This window comes from Orycteropus afer, unplaced genomic scaffold (assembly GCF_000298275.1).
Source record: "Orycteropus afer afer isolate SDZICR_OR568_19922 unplaced genomic scaffold, OryAfe1.0 scaffold00405, whole genome shotgun sequence".
In the NCBI taxonomy this organism is placed as follows: Eukaryota; Metazoa; Chordata; class Mammalia; order Tubulidentata; family Orycteropodidae; genus Orycteropus; species Orycteropus afer.
In genome coordinates this window covers 2,736,757-2,751,589 of record NW_006921992.1, presented here as the reverse complement: position 1 = coordinate 2,751,589, position 14,833 = coordinate 2,736,757, and the positions used below count along the sequence as shown (strand labels likewise).

Below are 14,833 nucleotides of genomic sequence, written 5' to 3'. Positions count from 1 at the left end.
GAATAATTTAGAAAAAGATAGTGACAAAAGTTGCACAACATGAAGAATGTAATCAATGTCACTGAATTGTGGACATTAAATTATTGAGTCGGTGAAGCTTTTGTTATGTATATTCTTACTGCAATTTAAAAAAAAAGACAGTCTTTAAAAGCCTTCTCAAGACAAATCAAGACATTGCCAAGCCAGTGTCTCATAAGAATATTCCTTGTAAACGTGCATCCTGAGGAATGAGCAAGGCTGACCCTTCCATCTCTTTCTAATTCAGGGCCAGATGAGTCTACAGCAGCCACTACCAAGGAGCCAAGTCAAGGAGTGCATGGAGGCACCACTTGGTCCACCCATGACTCTACATCTCTTAAGGCTGTGGGCAGTCTGGGTATGTATGATCTTTATCTCTATTTCCTTCAAGGGCTTCCTGTTGGGGTCCTTTCTCCCCATCTCTGTAATCAAAACAGGTTGTTTAAGGAAATCAGTGACTAGTGTTGTAGTAGAGTTCTTTGGCTTTTGCTGCTGTCCTCTGAAGATGTTGATTATTATTTTTTTCCTAAAGTTTATTAGCCACATGATTTTATTGCTGACTTATTTTATAGGTAGCCAACCATTCACCAAGTATAACCATCAAAGGATCAATTATCTGCATACCTTCCCTTGCCCTAGTGTGAAGTGTTGTTTTTCTAAACCAGGGACTGTTAATTAAATCTTAGGTTGACAAGATGGGAGCTCTGGTAGAGTAGTGCCTAAGACATTTGACTGTTAACCAGCAGGCTGGTAGTTCAAACCCACCAGCCACTCCTCGGAAGGAAGGTTGGGCAATCTACTTCCATAATGATACTGCCTTGGAAACCCAAGGAAGAGTTGCTATGAGTCGGGTCCGACTCTACAGCAGTGAGTTTTTGAGTTTTAAGGTTGACAAGATTATGGGCAGACTTGAGATGACATAGTTTCTACAGTAGAAGATGAAAGGACCATGGTCTTAGGCTGTAGCATTAAATGTAGTGAGGCCCTGTTGAGAGATGTAGATTCAAGTTGGTTAGGGGAATGTGGGCCTCGGGAGGAGTGTCCTTGGAGGATCCAGCTGTCTTCATCCCTGTAGCAGTTGAATATTCTTTTCATGAAAGAAAGAAGACTCTGAGAGAGGGATGGATTTGAAAGATGATGAAAGTAAAGACAAAATATTATGTTCTTATCCATACTGTCCTCTTTCTTCTCAAAGATAAATCCTTAAGTGGCTTTGCAGTGAACTCAGATTTTGGGTCCCTACAGGAGACTGGAAGTTGTATGCTGAAAGTGGCTCAGTGAGGGCAGGTGATGAGGAGAAAAGTGGAAAGTGGGTCAGGATAGCTTTTAGCATGGATAGAACTTTGTTTGGTTCATAATATCTTCCATTGTATAACCAGAAACCAAGCCAGTTGCCATTGAGTCAATTCCAACTGATGCCTCCCCGATGTGTACCAGAGTAGAATTGCACTTCATAGAGTTTTCAGGACTGTGGCCTTTCAGAATCAGATCACCAGGACTTTCTTCCAGAGGTGCCTCTGGGTGGGTTCAAACCGCCAATCTTTCAGTTGGTGGCCAAGTGTTTAACCATTTGCATCCTTTTATATAAGGAATGGGGAAGATTGAGCTGGAGGCCGCAATTTCTGCTTTGCAAGCTCGAAGCTCTCATCCCACTATATCTTTGTTGGTGGTCAATACATTCTCATGTTGCTTATCATTGAAGTGTGAGTATGGGAAGGTTAGCCCCCTTCCCCCTAGAAGGAGGAAGTAAATTGAATTGAAAAATCAGGAGAGAATAAATAATGGGGTCAACCAGAAGGACTTCTCTTTTGGCTTACTTGCATATCTCCCATCAACTTGTTTCTGGTCACAGGCTTGCCCACAGGAAGCCCAGAGATGGCTGTGGATCTCAAAAGCATAAGCCCTGAGGAGCCCAGCATCAACCAGGAGACCAGATCCACTGTGAGACATTCTCTGGAAATTTCAACAGCAACTGCTCCCATAGAAACCATATTTCAGTCCTCAGCCATAAGAAGTAGCAGCATTGAGCTCACTCATCTACCCACAAGAGTCACAGCACCAGACAAGTCACCACTAATTGAAGGGACAGTTGCTACAGAAAGAGTTTCACTCTCCCCATCGCCATCTGAGACTTGGGCCAGCCCCTATCCAGGAGGGACCAGCCAGTCATGGGGAACAGTGCCCTTGATCTTCCCAGAATCAACTCCTAGAGACACCACAGGGACTGGTAAGCAAAGCAGCCCATCTCTGTCTCCACAGTGGCCTGGACTCACCAAAAGGCCCATAATGGACACACATATTCCTTTGAGCACGTCTTCCACTGGCTTGGAAGACTCTGTGATCACTTCAGACTCTGCAACTACCCAAAGGGTAACCATGAGCTCAATGGCAGATATATCTGAACTTAGCACCAAGACATGGGTCAGCACCACAGTCATTCCTTCCACTGTCCTAAGTAAAAAAACAATGACAGCTGAACAGCGGATAAGTGGATTTGTGGATAGGGATTATTCATCTGCTAGCCTGTGGTCAGAGCAGACAGCTGGGAGAGACCAGATTCTTAGTACATTCTCTGAAGCCACAGACACTTTGTACACCACTTCCAACTCCACAGTACAATCTACCTCACTGGCATCTCTGACTGTTACAGGCCAACGCATCATCAATCCCACCAATGCTTCAGGAGAAAAAATAGGCTCCTCACCATCTATCACATTCCCTTCAATGGAGCCGAAGATTCTGGTGGCCACCAATAGTGTAGCAACCAGTAACAGTGCCTCTACACCTAGGCAACTATCACAGACCTCATCTGTAGGAATGAGCACTGGGGGTGTCAGTACTACCCTTACTCCAGGTGTCACTCCCACCATGGAATCAAACTCTTTTGGGAATACCATGCGCAGCCCAGAGGAGAGCGTGAGCACCACAGATAGTATCCTAGTCACAGAGACTAGCACAGCTGTCCCAAAGCACCCTCCTCACTGGCCCTCCACAGCTGCTTCTGCCCCAACATCAGGCCTGACTTCAAACCTGGAAGTCACAGCTTCTCCTGAGGCAATTTCTGCACTGGGAACAGCCTCAGCATTGACCACTGCATCCTCAGCATCGATCATTGGGTCTACTTCTCGTAGCCCTGTAACTGTCATTGGAACCAACCTGGCCACTCCATCCCCCACTGCTTCAGCTGTAAAGATACACACTAGTGTGAGAACAATGAATCCTTTGGACTCAACTTCCTCTATGCCTGCCTCAACTTCTTCAGGTGTCCAGGGGCTGAGCACATCCACTCCCAACAATTCAAGCACAAGTTGGTCTCCCCATACAACAGAAACAGAAGTCCTGCCTGTCTCAATGTCTTTGATGGACCATCCAGATACAAGGACTGACACCAATACCCCTCCACACACTCCTCTGCCTGATGCTCTGTCCACTGTTGACTGGACCACTGGGGGATCTGGCTTATCATTCACAGTCACTACCTCAGCTCCTCAAGGGGGCACAACTCTCCAAGAACACCCTTTAGAGACTACAATCAGCCCAGCCGCCTCCCAGCTGCTCTTCTCTACAGGAGGCATTACAACTGGGGTCACATCTGATGCAATGAAAAGTAGCAATGGAGTCACTTTCTCAGGGAGTCAAGGTCTCACCAGCAGAGAAGCAGAACAGAGTTCTACTCATCTTCCCACCACAACTTCTGCAGCTCCAAGGAGTGTGTCCAAAACCACAGCAACAACTCTGGATGTGATCTCGTACACAAATAGAACTCTATATCCAACTCCCCACGGACATATGCTAAGTACTCCTACAACAGAGATAAGAGCTACATCTGACTCCTGGACTGGGGAAGAAACAATCTCAGGCACATCTGTGCACACTACTGGCTCCTCTAGCACATTGAGGACCACAGATCTCCTGGACACAAGCTTGGAATCTGGGACAAGTTCCTTCTCAAGTTGGAAAAACAGCACATATGAGAGACTAACTACTTCTGAGCCCACCACAGACAAAGAAGCAATTCACCACCCTTCTACAAACACAGCAGGGACAATTGTATGGACTACAAGTTCTAGAGAGAAACCTCAGTCCACTGTCCTGGTCCACTCAGAGTCACCCGGTGCCACATTGCCAATGGTTACTGCCTCCATCATAGGGGACACCATTGTTTCCACATCAACACTCATCTTGCCAGAGTCCCCAAAAACTGGGACAGAGACCTATTCCTCCATAAACACTGAAATGATTAAGTCCAATACTTCCACAAACAGCAGCTCAACCACAGAAACAAGCATTGTCTCCTCTCCAGATTTTACTGCTATTACCAAAGGGCCTAAGAGTGAAGACACTTCCTCTGAAACAATATCCAGTCTAGGTCTGGCTCATTCCACAAGATCATCAGCTGTCCTCACAGGAAATAGCACCAGCCCCTCCTCTTCTCTCATAATAGGATCTACAGGAATAATTTTTAACAACCAGCAAAGTTCTTCTGGGGCTACTTCATTGGGTGCACTTACCTTGGACACATCAACCACAGGCTTGTGGGAAGGGACCCAACTCCCCTTCTCAAGGCCGTCTGGGACCACAACTCCAATGATTATCACCCCCACCACAGGGGACACCACTGTTTCCACATCAACAGTTGCCTTCTCTGAGAGCAAAAGAGTGCAGACAGAAACAAATTCCAATCTGACCCCTGGATATAGGGAGACCAACCCCTCCCAGGTGACCAGTTCAAACACAAAGACAAACACTGTTCTTTCCCATGTGTCCACTGGTGCTGAGACCTCTCGGACAGAATTCACCTCCTCTAGCAGGACAGCCAAGCCAAGCCCTGCTCACTTCACATCTACTCCCAACACATCTACGCAGAGCAGCACCAGCCCCTCTACCTCCGTTCTTGGGACAGAATCAACAGGAAAGACCCTCACCAACCAAACAGATGCCCCTTGGGCAACATCACAGGATACACTCACACTGGACTCATCAACCACAGATTCCTGGGCAGGGACTCAGAGTTTTCCACACTCAGAGATGACCACTCTTATAAGCGAAGATTCCAAGGTTGTGTCAAGGACAAGCCTTTCCTCTGTGAATGAAACCAGCTCTCTCTTTTCCCTGGTACCTACCCTTGGTACTTCACTTTCCTCTATTTCATCCACATTGCAAGAACACAGTCCCTCCTCTTCTCTTCCTGTGACCTCAGTTCCCACCTCTGGTTTGGTGATCACAGACATGTTGGGCACAAGCTTGGAAACTGACACCAGTTCACCTCCAAATTTGGGCAGAACCTCAGGTGAGGCACTGGCTACTTCTGAAGACACCACAGATACAGAAGTGATTCATTCTTCCACAAATACAGTGGTGACCACTGTGGAAACCACCAGTTCTGGACATGAATCACAGTCCTCTGTCCTGGCCCACTCAGAACCATTCTGGGTCACATATCCATCAGGTACCACCTCCACGATGAAGGACATCACTTTTTCCACATCAATACCTCCATTTTTTGATCCCACCAGAATCGAAACAGAGCCAACTTACTTACTGACCTCTGAACTGAAGGACACCAGCACTTCCCAGGGGACCAGTTTATCTACAGAGAAAAGCAGCATCTTTTCCCACATGTCCATGGATACTGCTACTACTGAACTCTTGAGGACAGAGTTTCCCTCCTCTGAAAGCACAGTCATCCAAGGACCTACTGAGTTAACACTGTCCCTGGATATCACTCCAGGAACGAGCAGTAGACCCTCTATCTTCTCTACCATCTCAGAATCTGCACCCATGACCTTCACTACACAAACAGATCCTCCTGGGGATACATCATTGAATTCATTTACCCTGCACACATCAACCACAGGCTCCTGGGAAGGAACCCAGTTGCCCTACTCAAGGCCTTCTGAGACCATAAATCCAACTGGTACTTCCACCACGATGGGTGATACCACTATTTCCACATCAACACCTGCCTTCTCTGAAACCAATAGATTAGAGACAGAGATGATCCCCAACCAGACTCCTGGACTGAAGAATATGAGTACCTCTCAGATGACCACCACAGTCACAGAGACAAGCACTGTCCTTTCTCACGCATCCACCAGTGCTGCTACTACCGATGTCTCTTGGGCAGAATTCGCCTCCTCTAGCAGGACATCCATAACAAGTCCTATTCATTTGAAATCTCCCAGCACATCTACACAGAGCAGTACTAGCCCCTCTACCAGCCTTCTCAGGACAGACTCTGCAGGAATGCCCTTCACTACCAAAACAGGCTTTTCTAGGGCTACATCACAAAGTACATTCACCTTGGACACATCGACTGCAGCATCCTGGACAGTGAGTCCATCAGTTGTAACTCAGGATTTTCCACACTCAAGGATGACCACTCTCATGAGTACCAGTTCTGAGGATGTATCAAGGACGAGCCCTCCCTCCGTAGAAGAAAGCAGCTCTTCCCCTTCTCTGTCCTCTCTCCCTGCCACAACCTCACCCTCATCTGTACTGTCCACATTACAAGAGTATAGTCACTCCTCTCCTCTTCCTGTGACCACAGACATGTTGGTCACAAGTTTCAAATCGGGCACTAGTTCACTTCCAAATTTGAGCAGCACCTCAGGTGAAATACCAGCCACTTCTGAAACTAACACAGTTAGAGAAGAAATTCGCCCTTCCTCAAACACAGTGCTGACCGATATGGGAACCACTAGTTCCAGACTTGAATCAAATTCTGTCCTGGCCCAATCAGAGCCATTGAGAGTCACATCTCCAGGGGTCATCACCTCCACCATGGGTGACATCACTTCTTTCACATCAAAACCTACATCCTCTGAGACCAGAATAATGGAGACAGAGCAATCTTCCTCCCTTACTACTGGAATGAAGGAGACCAGCATTTTACAGGAGACCTCCTCAGCCACTGAGACATACACTGTCCTTTCCCAGATGTCTACAGGTGCTGCTACCACTGAGCTCTCTAAGACAGAGATTCCATTCTCTGACAGAACACTCATTCCAGGTTCTACTCAGTCAATGTGGTCTCCAGAAATTTTCTCAGGAACCAGCAGTAGACCTTCTATCTCCCCTCTTATGACAGGATCTGCACACAAAACCCTCACCATACAGACTATTCCTCCTGAGCCTACGACATCACTGGATCCTCTTACTTTGGACACACAATCCACAATCTCCTTTGAAGGGACCCAGTTTGTCTCCTCAAGGCTATCTGAAGCCTCATCTCCACTGGTTATCTCCACTGATTCCACATTAACACCTGTCTTCTATGAGATCACAAGGATTGAGAGTGAGTCAACTTCCTCCCTGACCCCTGGGTTTACTGAGTACATCACTTCCCAAATGACTGACTTGGCCACAGATATAAGCCTTCTCGCTTCCCAAGTATCCATTGGTGCTGCTACCACTGAGGTCTCCAAGATAGAAGTTACATCCTCTGACAGAATCTCCAACCCAGGTCCCAATCAGTCCAAAGGTCCTACTGATATAACTACAAAGAGCCACACCACCCCTTCAACCTCTCCTCTCATGACAAATTCTATAGAAATGACTTTCACCACCCACACTGGTGCCCCTGGGCCTACCTCACAGGGTTCACTGACCTCAAACACATCAACTACAGCCTTGTTATCAGAGACCCCCTTGGTTTTAACTCAAAGTTTTCCACAGTCAAAGATTATCACTCCCGTGATGAGAAGTTCTGTGGGAGAGTCAAGCCCTCCCACTAGGGTAGATTCCAACTCTCTCTCTTCCTTGGCATCTACCTCTGCTATACCCTCACCTTTCCCAATTTCATCCACATTACAAGGGCTGAATCCTTCTTCTCCTCTCCCTGTCACATCAATTTTCACCTCTGGCTCAGTGAAGACTACAGCCAATTTGGAGACAAACTTGGAAGCTGGCACCAATTCATCTCCAAATATGAGCAATACCTCAAGGGAGGTACTAGCCAGTTCTGAAGCCACCATAGATACAGAGGCAATCCACCACTCCACAAACACAATAGTGACAACTGTGGGGACAACCAGTTCTGGACATGAATTACATCCCTCTGTCCCAGCACACATAGAAACATCCAGGGTCACATCTGCAGTGCTTACCACCTTCACCCTGGTGGACAACACTGTTTCTGCATCAATGCCTGTATCCCCTCAGACCACAGGGACTGACAGCAAGTCAGTTTCCTCCCTAACCCATGGACTGAGTGGGTACAGTACTTCCAAGGCAACTGGCTTACTCACAGAGACAACTCGTGTTCTTTCCCAAGTGTCCACTGGTGTTGCCACTACTGAGGTCTCTAGACTAGAAAACATACCCACTGATAGAACATCCTACCTAAGCCCTGCTCAATCTGAAGGTCCTACTGACAAAACTACAGAGAACAACGGCATTTCCTCTACCTCACAGCTGAAGACTGAATCTGCAGGAATGTCCTTCACCACCCAAACAGGTGCTCCTGAGAATACATCACAGGACACATTTACCTTGGGCTCATCAACCACAGCCTCCTTGGTAAGAGCCCCCTCCTCTGTGACTCAGGATTTTCAGCACTCAGAAATGATCACTCTCAAAAGCAAAGAACCTGTGGATGTGTCAATAATGAGTATAACCTCTATCAAAGACACTAGCTCTCTCTACTCTCTAGCATCTACTCCTGCCATGAGCTCACCTTCCTCAGTTTCCTCTGTCTTACAAGAGGAAAATCCTTCCTTTCCTCTTCCCGGAACCTCAGTTCTCACCTCCAGCCCAGTGAAGACCACAGACATGTTGAGCACAAGCTTGGCACCTAGCACCAGGTTACCTCCAAATATAAGCAGCACTACAGGTGACATTCTGACCCCTTCTGAAGATACCAATGGTATGGAGATAATTCACCCTTCCACAAACACAGTAGTGACCACTGTGGGGACCATCAGTTCTGGACATATACAACATTCCACAGTCATGACCCCTACAGCGCCATCCAGAGTCACATCTTCTGTAGGTTCAACTTCTGTCATTGGGGAAACCAATGTTTCCACATCATTGGCTACATACTCTGAGATCACTGAGATTAAAGCACAGTCAACTTCCCCCCTCACCCATGGACTAAGGGAGAACAGAACATCACTGGATTCCAGTTTAGTTACAGATAAAAGCACTGTCGTTTTCTCTGTGTCCACTGGTGCTGATACTGAGGTCTCCAGGACAGAAGTCATTTCCTCCAGCAGGGCATCCATCCCAGGCTCTACTCACTTCAAAATGTCTCCCAATATACCTACAGAAAGTAATACCAATCCCCCTATCTCCCTTCTCAGGACTGAATCTGCAGGAATAAACTTTGCCACCACAACAGGTGGTCCTAGGGTTACATCACAGGGTACATTTATCTTGGACACATCAACTACGAATGCCTGGGCAGGGAACCCTTCAGTTTTGACTCAGAGTTTACCATACTCAGAGACGACCACTCTTACGAGCAGAAGTCCTAAGGATGTGTCGAGCCGTCCCTCTGTGGAAGAAGTCAACTCTCTCTCTGCCATGGCATCTACTACTGCCACAACTTCACCTTTCTCTGTGCCCCCCATGTTACAAGGGGGAAGTCCCTCCTCTCCTCTTCCTGAGACTTCAGTTCTGACCTCTGGTCCAGTGAAGACCACAGCCAATTTGGGGTCAAACTTAGAACTTGGCAGCAGCTCACCTCCAAATATGAGGAGCACCTCAGGTGACATACTGGCCACTTCTGAAGCCACCACAGGTACAAAGGAAATTCACCCTTTCACAAATACAGCAGGGGCCACAGTGGGGACCACCAGTTCTGAACATGTGTTACTTTCCTTTGTCCCAGCCCACTCAGAGCCACATAGGGTTACATCTCCAATGGTTGCAACCTCCGGGATGGTAGAGTTCACTGTTTCGACACCAACAACTGCATCCTCGGAGACCACAAAGACTGAGACAAAGTCTTCTTCTCTTACTACTGGAATGAAGGAGATCAGCACTTTCCAAGGAGCCAACTCTACTACTGAGGCATACACTGTTCTTCCTCATGTGTCAATGGGTGCTGCTACCACTGAGCTCTCCAAGACAGAGATTCCATCCTCTGATAGAACATTCATTCCAGGCTCTACTCAGTCAACAGGGTCCCCTGAAATCTCTCCAGAAACCAGCAGTACACCCTCTACCTCTTTTATCAAGACTGAGTCAGCTGCACACATGATCTTCACCACACAGAGTGTTTCTGCCAAGTCTACATCACTGGATGCACTTAACTTGGACACATTACCCACAGTCTCTTTGGAAGGGACCAGATTTGCCTCCTCAAGCCCACCTGGGGCCACATCTCCATTGGTTACCACCTCCATCATGGGGGACACCACGGTTTCTGCATTAATGACTGTCTTCTCAGAGACAAGAAAAATTGAGAGTGAGTTAACTTCTTCCCTGACTACTGGATTGAGAAAGTCCAGCACTACCCAGCCACCTTACTCAGCTACAGGGACAAATTCTGTCCTATCTCATTTGTCCATCAGTTCTGCTACAGCTGAGATCTCTAGGAGAGAAGTCACATCCTCCAACAGAATATCCCACCAAGGCCTGCATCAGTCTGAAGGTTCTAATGATATATCCATAGAAACCAGCATCACTCCATCCACTTCTCCTCTCATGAAAGATTCTTCAGGAATGACTCTTACCACTCAAACAGATACACTTACCTTGGACACGTTAACCACAGCCTCATGGACAGGGTCTCCCCTGATTTTGACTCAGGATTTTCCACACTCAGAGATGACCAGTCTTATGAGCAGAGGTCCCAAGGATGTGTCAAGCCCTCCTTCTAGGACACCTACTACTGCCACAACCTCACCTTTCTCTGTGTCCCCCATGTTACAAGAGGACACTCCTTCCTCTCCTCTTCCTGAGACTTCAGCTTTGACCTCTGGCCCAGTGAAAACCACAGCCAATTTGGAGTCAAGTTTGGGACCTGGCAGCAGCTCACCTCCAAATATGAACAGCACTTCGGATGATAGACTGAACACTTCTGAAGCCACTACAGATACAGAAGCAACTAACCCTTCCACAAACACAGCAGTGGCCACAGTGGGGACCACAAGTTCTGAACATGTGTCACTTTCCTTTGTCTCAGCCCACTCAGAGTCACATAGGGTAACATCTCCAATGGTTACCCAAGGTCCTAAGGATGTGTCAAGCCCTCCTTTTGTGGAAGGAGTCAGCTCTCTCTCTTCCACAGCACTTACCACTGTCACAACCTCATCTTCTGCTATTTTGTCCACATTGCAAAAGCTCAGTCCCACCTCCCCTCTTCCTGTGACCTCAAATCTCACCTCTGACCTTGTGACAACTTCAGCCATATTGAGCACAAGCTTGAAACCAGGAACCAGTTCACTTTCAAGTTTGAGCAACACTTCAGTTGAGATAAAGTCCACTTCAGAAACCACCATGGATACACAGGCAATTCGCTTTTCCACAAATACAACGACTACTGCAATGACCATCAGTTCCAGAAATGAATCAGGTTCTTCAGTCCCAGTCCATTCAGAGCCAACCAGAACCACATATTCAATGGTTGCTCCCTTTACAGTAGGGGACACCACTATTTCCATGTCAATGCCTGCCTCTTTGGAGACCACAAGTTTTGAGACAGCACCACTGTCTCACCTCACTCCTGGATTGAGGGACACCAGCATGTCTCTGGACCGTGGTTCAGTCATACCAACACATACACCTGCACCTCCTGTCACCACTCATCTTTTGAAGGATCACACCTCTTCTGTGACAATATCAGTCCTAGATCAGTCTCCATCTTCACAGTTACCTGGAATTCCTGTGGAAACAATCACTAACCTTCATGCTTCTCCCTCTATTACAAGCTCTGCTGGCGTAACTTCCCTCCTAGAATCCAACCTTACTGTACCTGTACCAGAAAGCACTAATCATCAGAGCACAGATATGCTGCCATCAGCTGATACTATCCCAGCTGACACATTGATCCCTTCTCTGCCGGAGGTCATGACTTCCTTTGGCACTACTGGAGTTCCAGGCACCAGCGTGGCTGCTCTTTCAACCAATCCATTGTTTAGGACACAGTCAAGCCCTGGAGTTGATACTCTCTCCACCATTGCAGAAAACCTGCCTTCATTGGCTTCAACACAATTCCCCTCTTCCACCTTTACCACCACTGACTCTTCAACCAGCCCCACCTTCCACGGGATGACTTCTTCACCAGCTACCACAAATACAGTGGACACCAGCCTTGGGGCAGAGAGCAGCTCTGCTGAAGGACCCTTGATGATGGCCAGTACTTTGGAGACATGGACCCAGACATTCAGGACATCTTTATCACCCGTTGTGGATGCCAGAATAACAGAGAGTGTTGACTTGGGAACAGTGACAAGGGGTTCTCTGACAAGTAAGGTTTCTACATTCCCATTCTTCAGGGCTCATAGTAAATGGCTTCTTTTCCAAGAGGCAAAAAGGAGTTAATTGGCTGTTTATCCCTGTACCAGAAATTCTTTTCAGCAAACATTTGTTGATCTATTCTCAGTTCCAGACACTTGACTTAAGCATTAGGGAAACAAAGGTAAATAAACAAGTAGTTGAAAATTGTAGTGCCTTGAGAGGTGCTCTAACATTACTACTAATAAGGACAATAACAATAATAACATTCAGTGTTTATACAGCACTTCTTTTACACCTAGCACTGTTCTACTAACTTATGTAATCCTCATTGCAGTATTATTTGAAATAGTTATTATTATAAGCCCATTTTACAGATAAGGAAATGGAAGCACAGAGAGGTTGTCATTTTCTCAAGGTCACATAGCTAAGTGACAGAACTAGGATAAGAATGCAAATTATCTGGCATTAGGATTTCATGCTCTAACCATTAGGCTAAGTAGGGATGGTCAGGGAGATAAGAGGAAAAGCAGGAGTATAGCATCACAGAGAGTGTTTTAAGAAAGAAGAATGGTTAGCTCTATCAAATGCAAGAGTAGCCAAGTTGAAATGAGGTGAAAAGTTCTTTGGCAACATGGCAGTCCTCAGGGATTTTAATGAAGGGAACATCAGTAGAGTGGAAGGGACTAAGACAAAAGCTAAAATATAACATAAAGGAATATGTAAAGGAAGGGGTTCTTTCTTTGATTTGATCGTATTCATATATTGATGACAAAGAGTCAAAAGCAAGGGAGAGGTGAAAGAAAAAGGGAGCAAATTAAAACTGAGACAACAAAGTAGCTGAGGATGTAGGAGGAACCCAGGGCCTAGGGGGAGAAACATCTCTTCCAAGAGATCAGTAGGTGGTGGAAGGAACCTCTTGGGGACTCCATTCTTCTGCAAGGATTGAATTTGGCCCCAACATTTGTTCTGGACTCAAGTCTAGAGACAGCCTCTAACTATTCCAGCACCACTTCACCTGAGAATGTCTAAAGAAGGATGACCTTGATTCCCTCTCACAGCTTTTAAGAACTCATAGTAAAGTCATACACATTGGTGGCTATTGACCAAGTCCCAAAATGTGGCTTATAAGTTCAGTCATGGGTGCTCAGTAAGTAAGTAGTGAGTGATATGGTAAGAAGGTAGAAGCGTGGCTGGATGGGTGGAAAGATGAAAAGAAGAAAAGAGATGAATGGAAGGAAGGAAGAATGTATAGCAGACAGGATGAAAAGGGAAGGATGGATAGGAGGGAGGATCAAAAGAAGTCAAGTTTGAAGGAAAGAAGGGTGGAAAAAATATAAGAAGAAAGTTCGAAAGGAAGTGAAGATCAAAGGAAAGGAAGGAGGAATGATTGAAGGACAGAAGGAAGGATGGTAGGAAGGAAAGAAGAGGAGATGGGTAGATCTAGGAATGGATGGAAGAATATGAGTGGCCAGATGGATCTGTCGATGTGTGTAGCCAGCCACTCATGACTCATAGCCCTGACTCAAGTTCATACAGATGGACTTGAATAGAGTTGTGTTGAGTAGTCAATTAAGTGGATCCATTTAAACGGTGCTCCCCTCTGCCTGAGATGAGTTATACCATGTTTCTTCCCACCTTCACCTTCAGGGACTGACAGTATAGTGAAGCCCATCACAAAGATACCTGATGAAGCAGCACATGGAGGTATCATAGGACCAATGAGTGGCTCTCTGACATCCACATCACCTGTTAGTCCTAGAGGTATGTACAATTTTGCTTACTTCCCAGTAGTTCCACTTTCAGCCTTGTTTCCTGTTCCAGAGACATGAAATATTTGTTTTCTTTGTAGAGAGAATTGGGTGGGCTGCCACAGTTCCACTGTCTAAGCTAAATCTTTGCCTAATGGTTACCAGGTGCATTTTACCATTTTATCTTCCCTCAAAATATGTGAAATGAATTTAGCTTAAGGTTGGCTATATCAGCTTAACAAATGTAAACACAGTTTAACTTAATTCTGAAAACACTCATAATGTTGTAAGTGTTATAACTTAGCTGTACAGTGAACTGAGACAACAAAGATGAAAATATTTTGGCACTGTATCCATGGAGCTCTCAGCTCAGCAGAGGAGACAACAAAGGAAAAAAATATTTATAACTTAGCTGAACAACGAACGAAGACAACAAAGATGAAAATATTTTGGCACTGTATCCATGGAGCTCTCAGCTCAGCAGAGGAGACAACAAAGGAAAAAAATATTTATAACTTAGCTGAACAACGAACGAAGACAACAAAGATGAAAATATTTTTGCACTGTATCCAGGGAGACCTCAGTTGAGCAAAGAAGACAGGGAAAAAAAAATTATGATGTAACCTTAAAAAGGGAGCTCTGGTGGCATAGTGCCTAAG

At 46.1% G+C, this 14,833-nt stretch overlaps 1 protein-coding gene across 1 annotated transcript in view; it reads left to right on the top strand.

Moving 5' to 3' along the window:
* MUC16 (mucin 16, cell surface associated) overlaps window positions 1-14,833 on the top strand; it is a 126,354-nt gene that overhangs the window by 2,229 nt on the left and 109,292 nt on the right. The window contains exons 2-9 of the mRNA XM_042782675.1: window positions 3,926-4,132; window positions 4,550-7,684; window positions 7,835-8,053; window positions 8,759-9,190; window positions 9,602-10,618; window positions 10,901-11,119; window positions 11,375-12,436; window positions 14,074-14,187. Coding sequence (XP_042638609.1) covers window positions 3,926-4,132; window positions 4,550-7,684; window positions 7,835-8,053; window positions 8,759-9,190; window positions 9,602-10,618; window positions 10,901-11,119; window positions 11,375-12,436; window positions 14,074-14,187 — 6,405 coding nt within the window. The remainder of the gene's footprint in view (window positions 1-3,925; window positions 4,133-4,549; window positions 7,685-7,834; window positions 8,054-8,758; window positions 9,191-9,601; window positions 10,619-10,900; window positions 11,120-11,374; window positions 12,437-14,073; window positions 14,188-14,833) is intronic.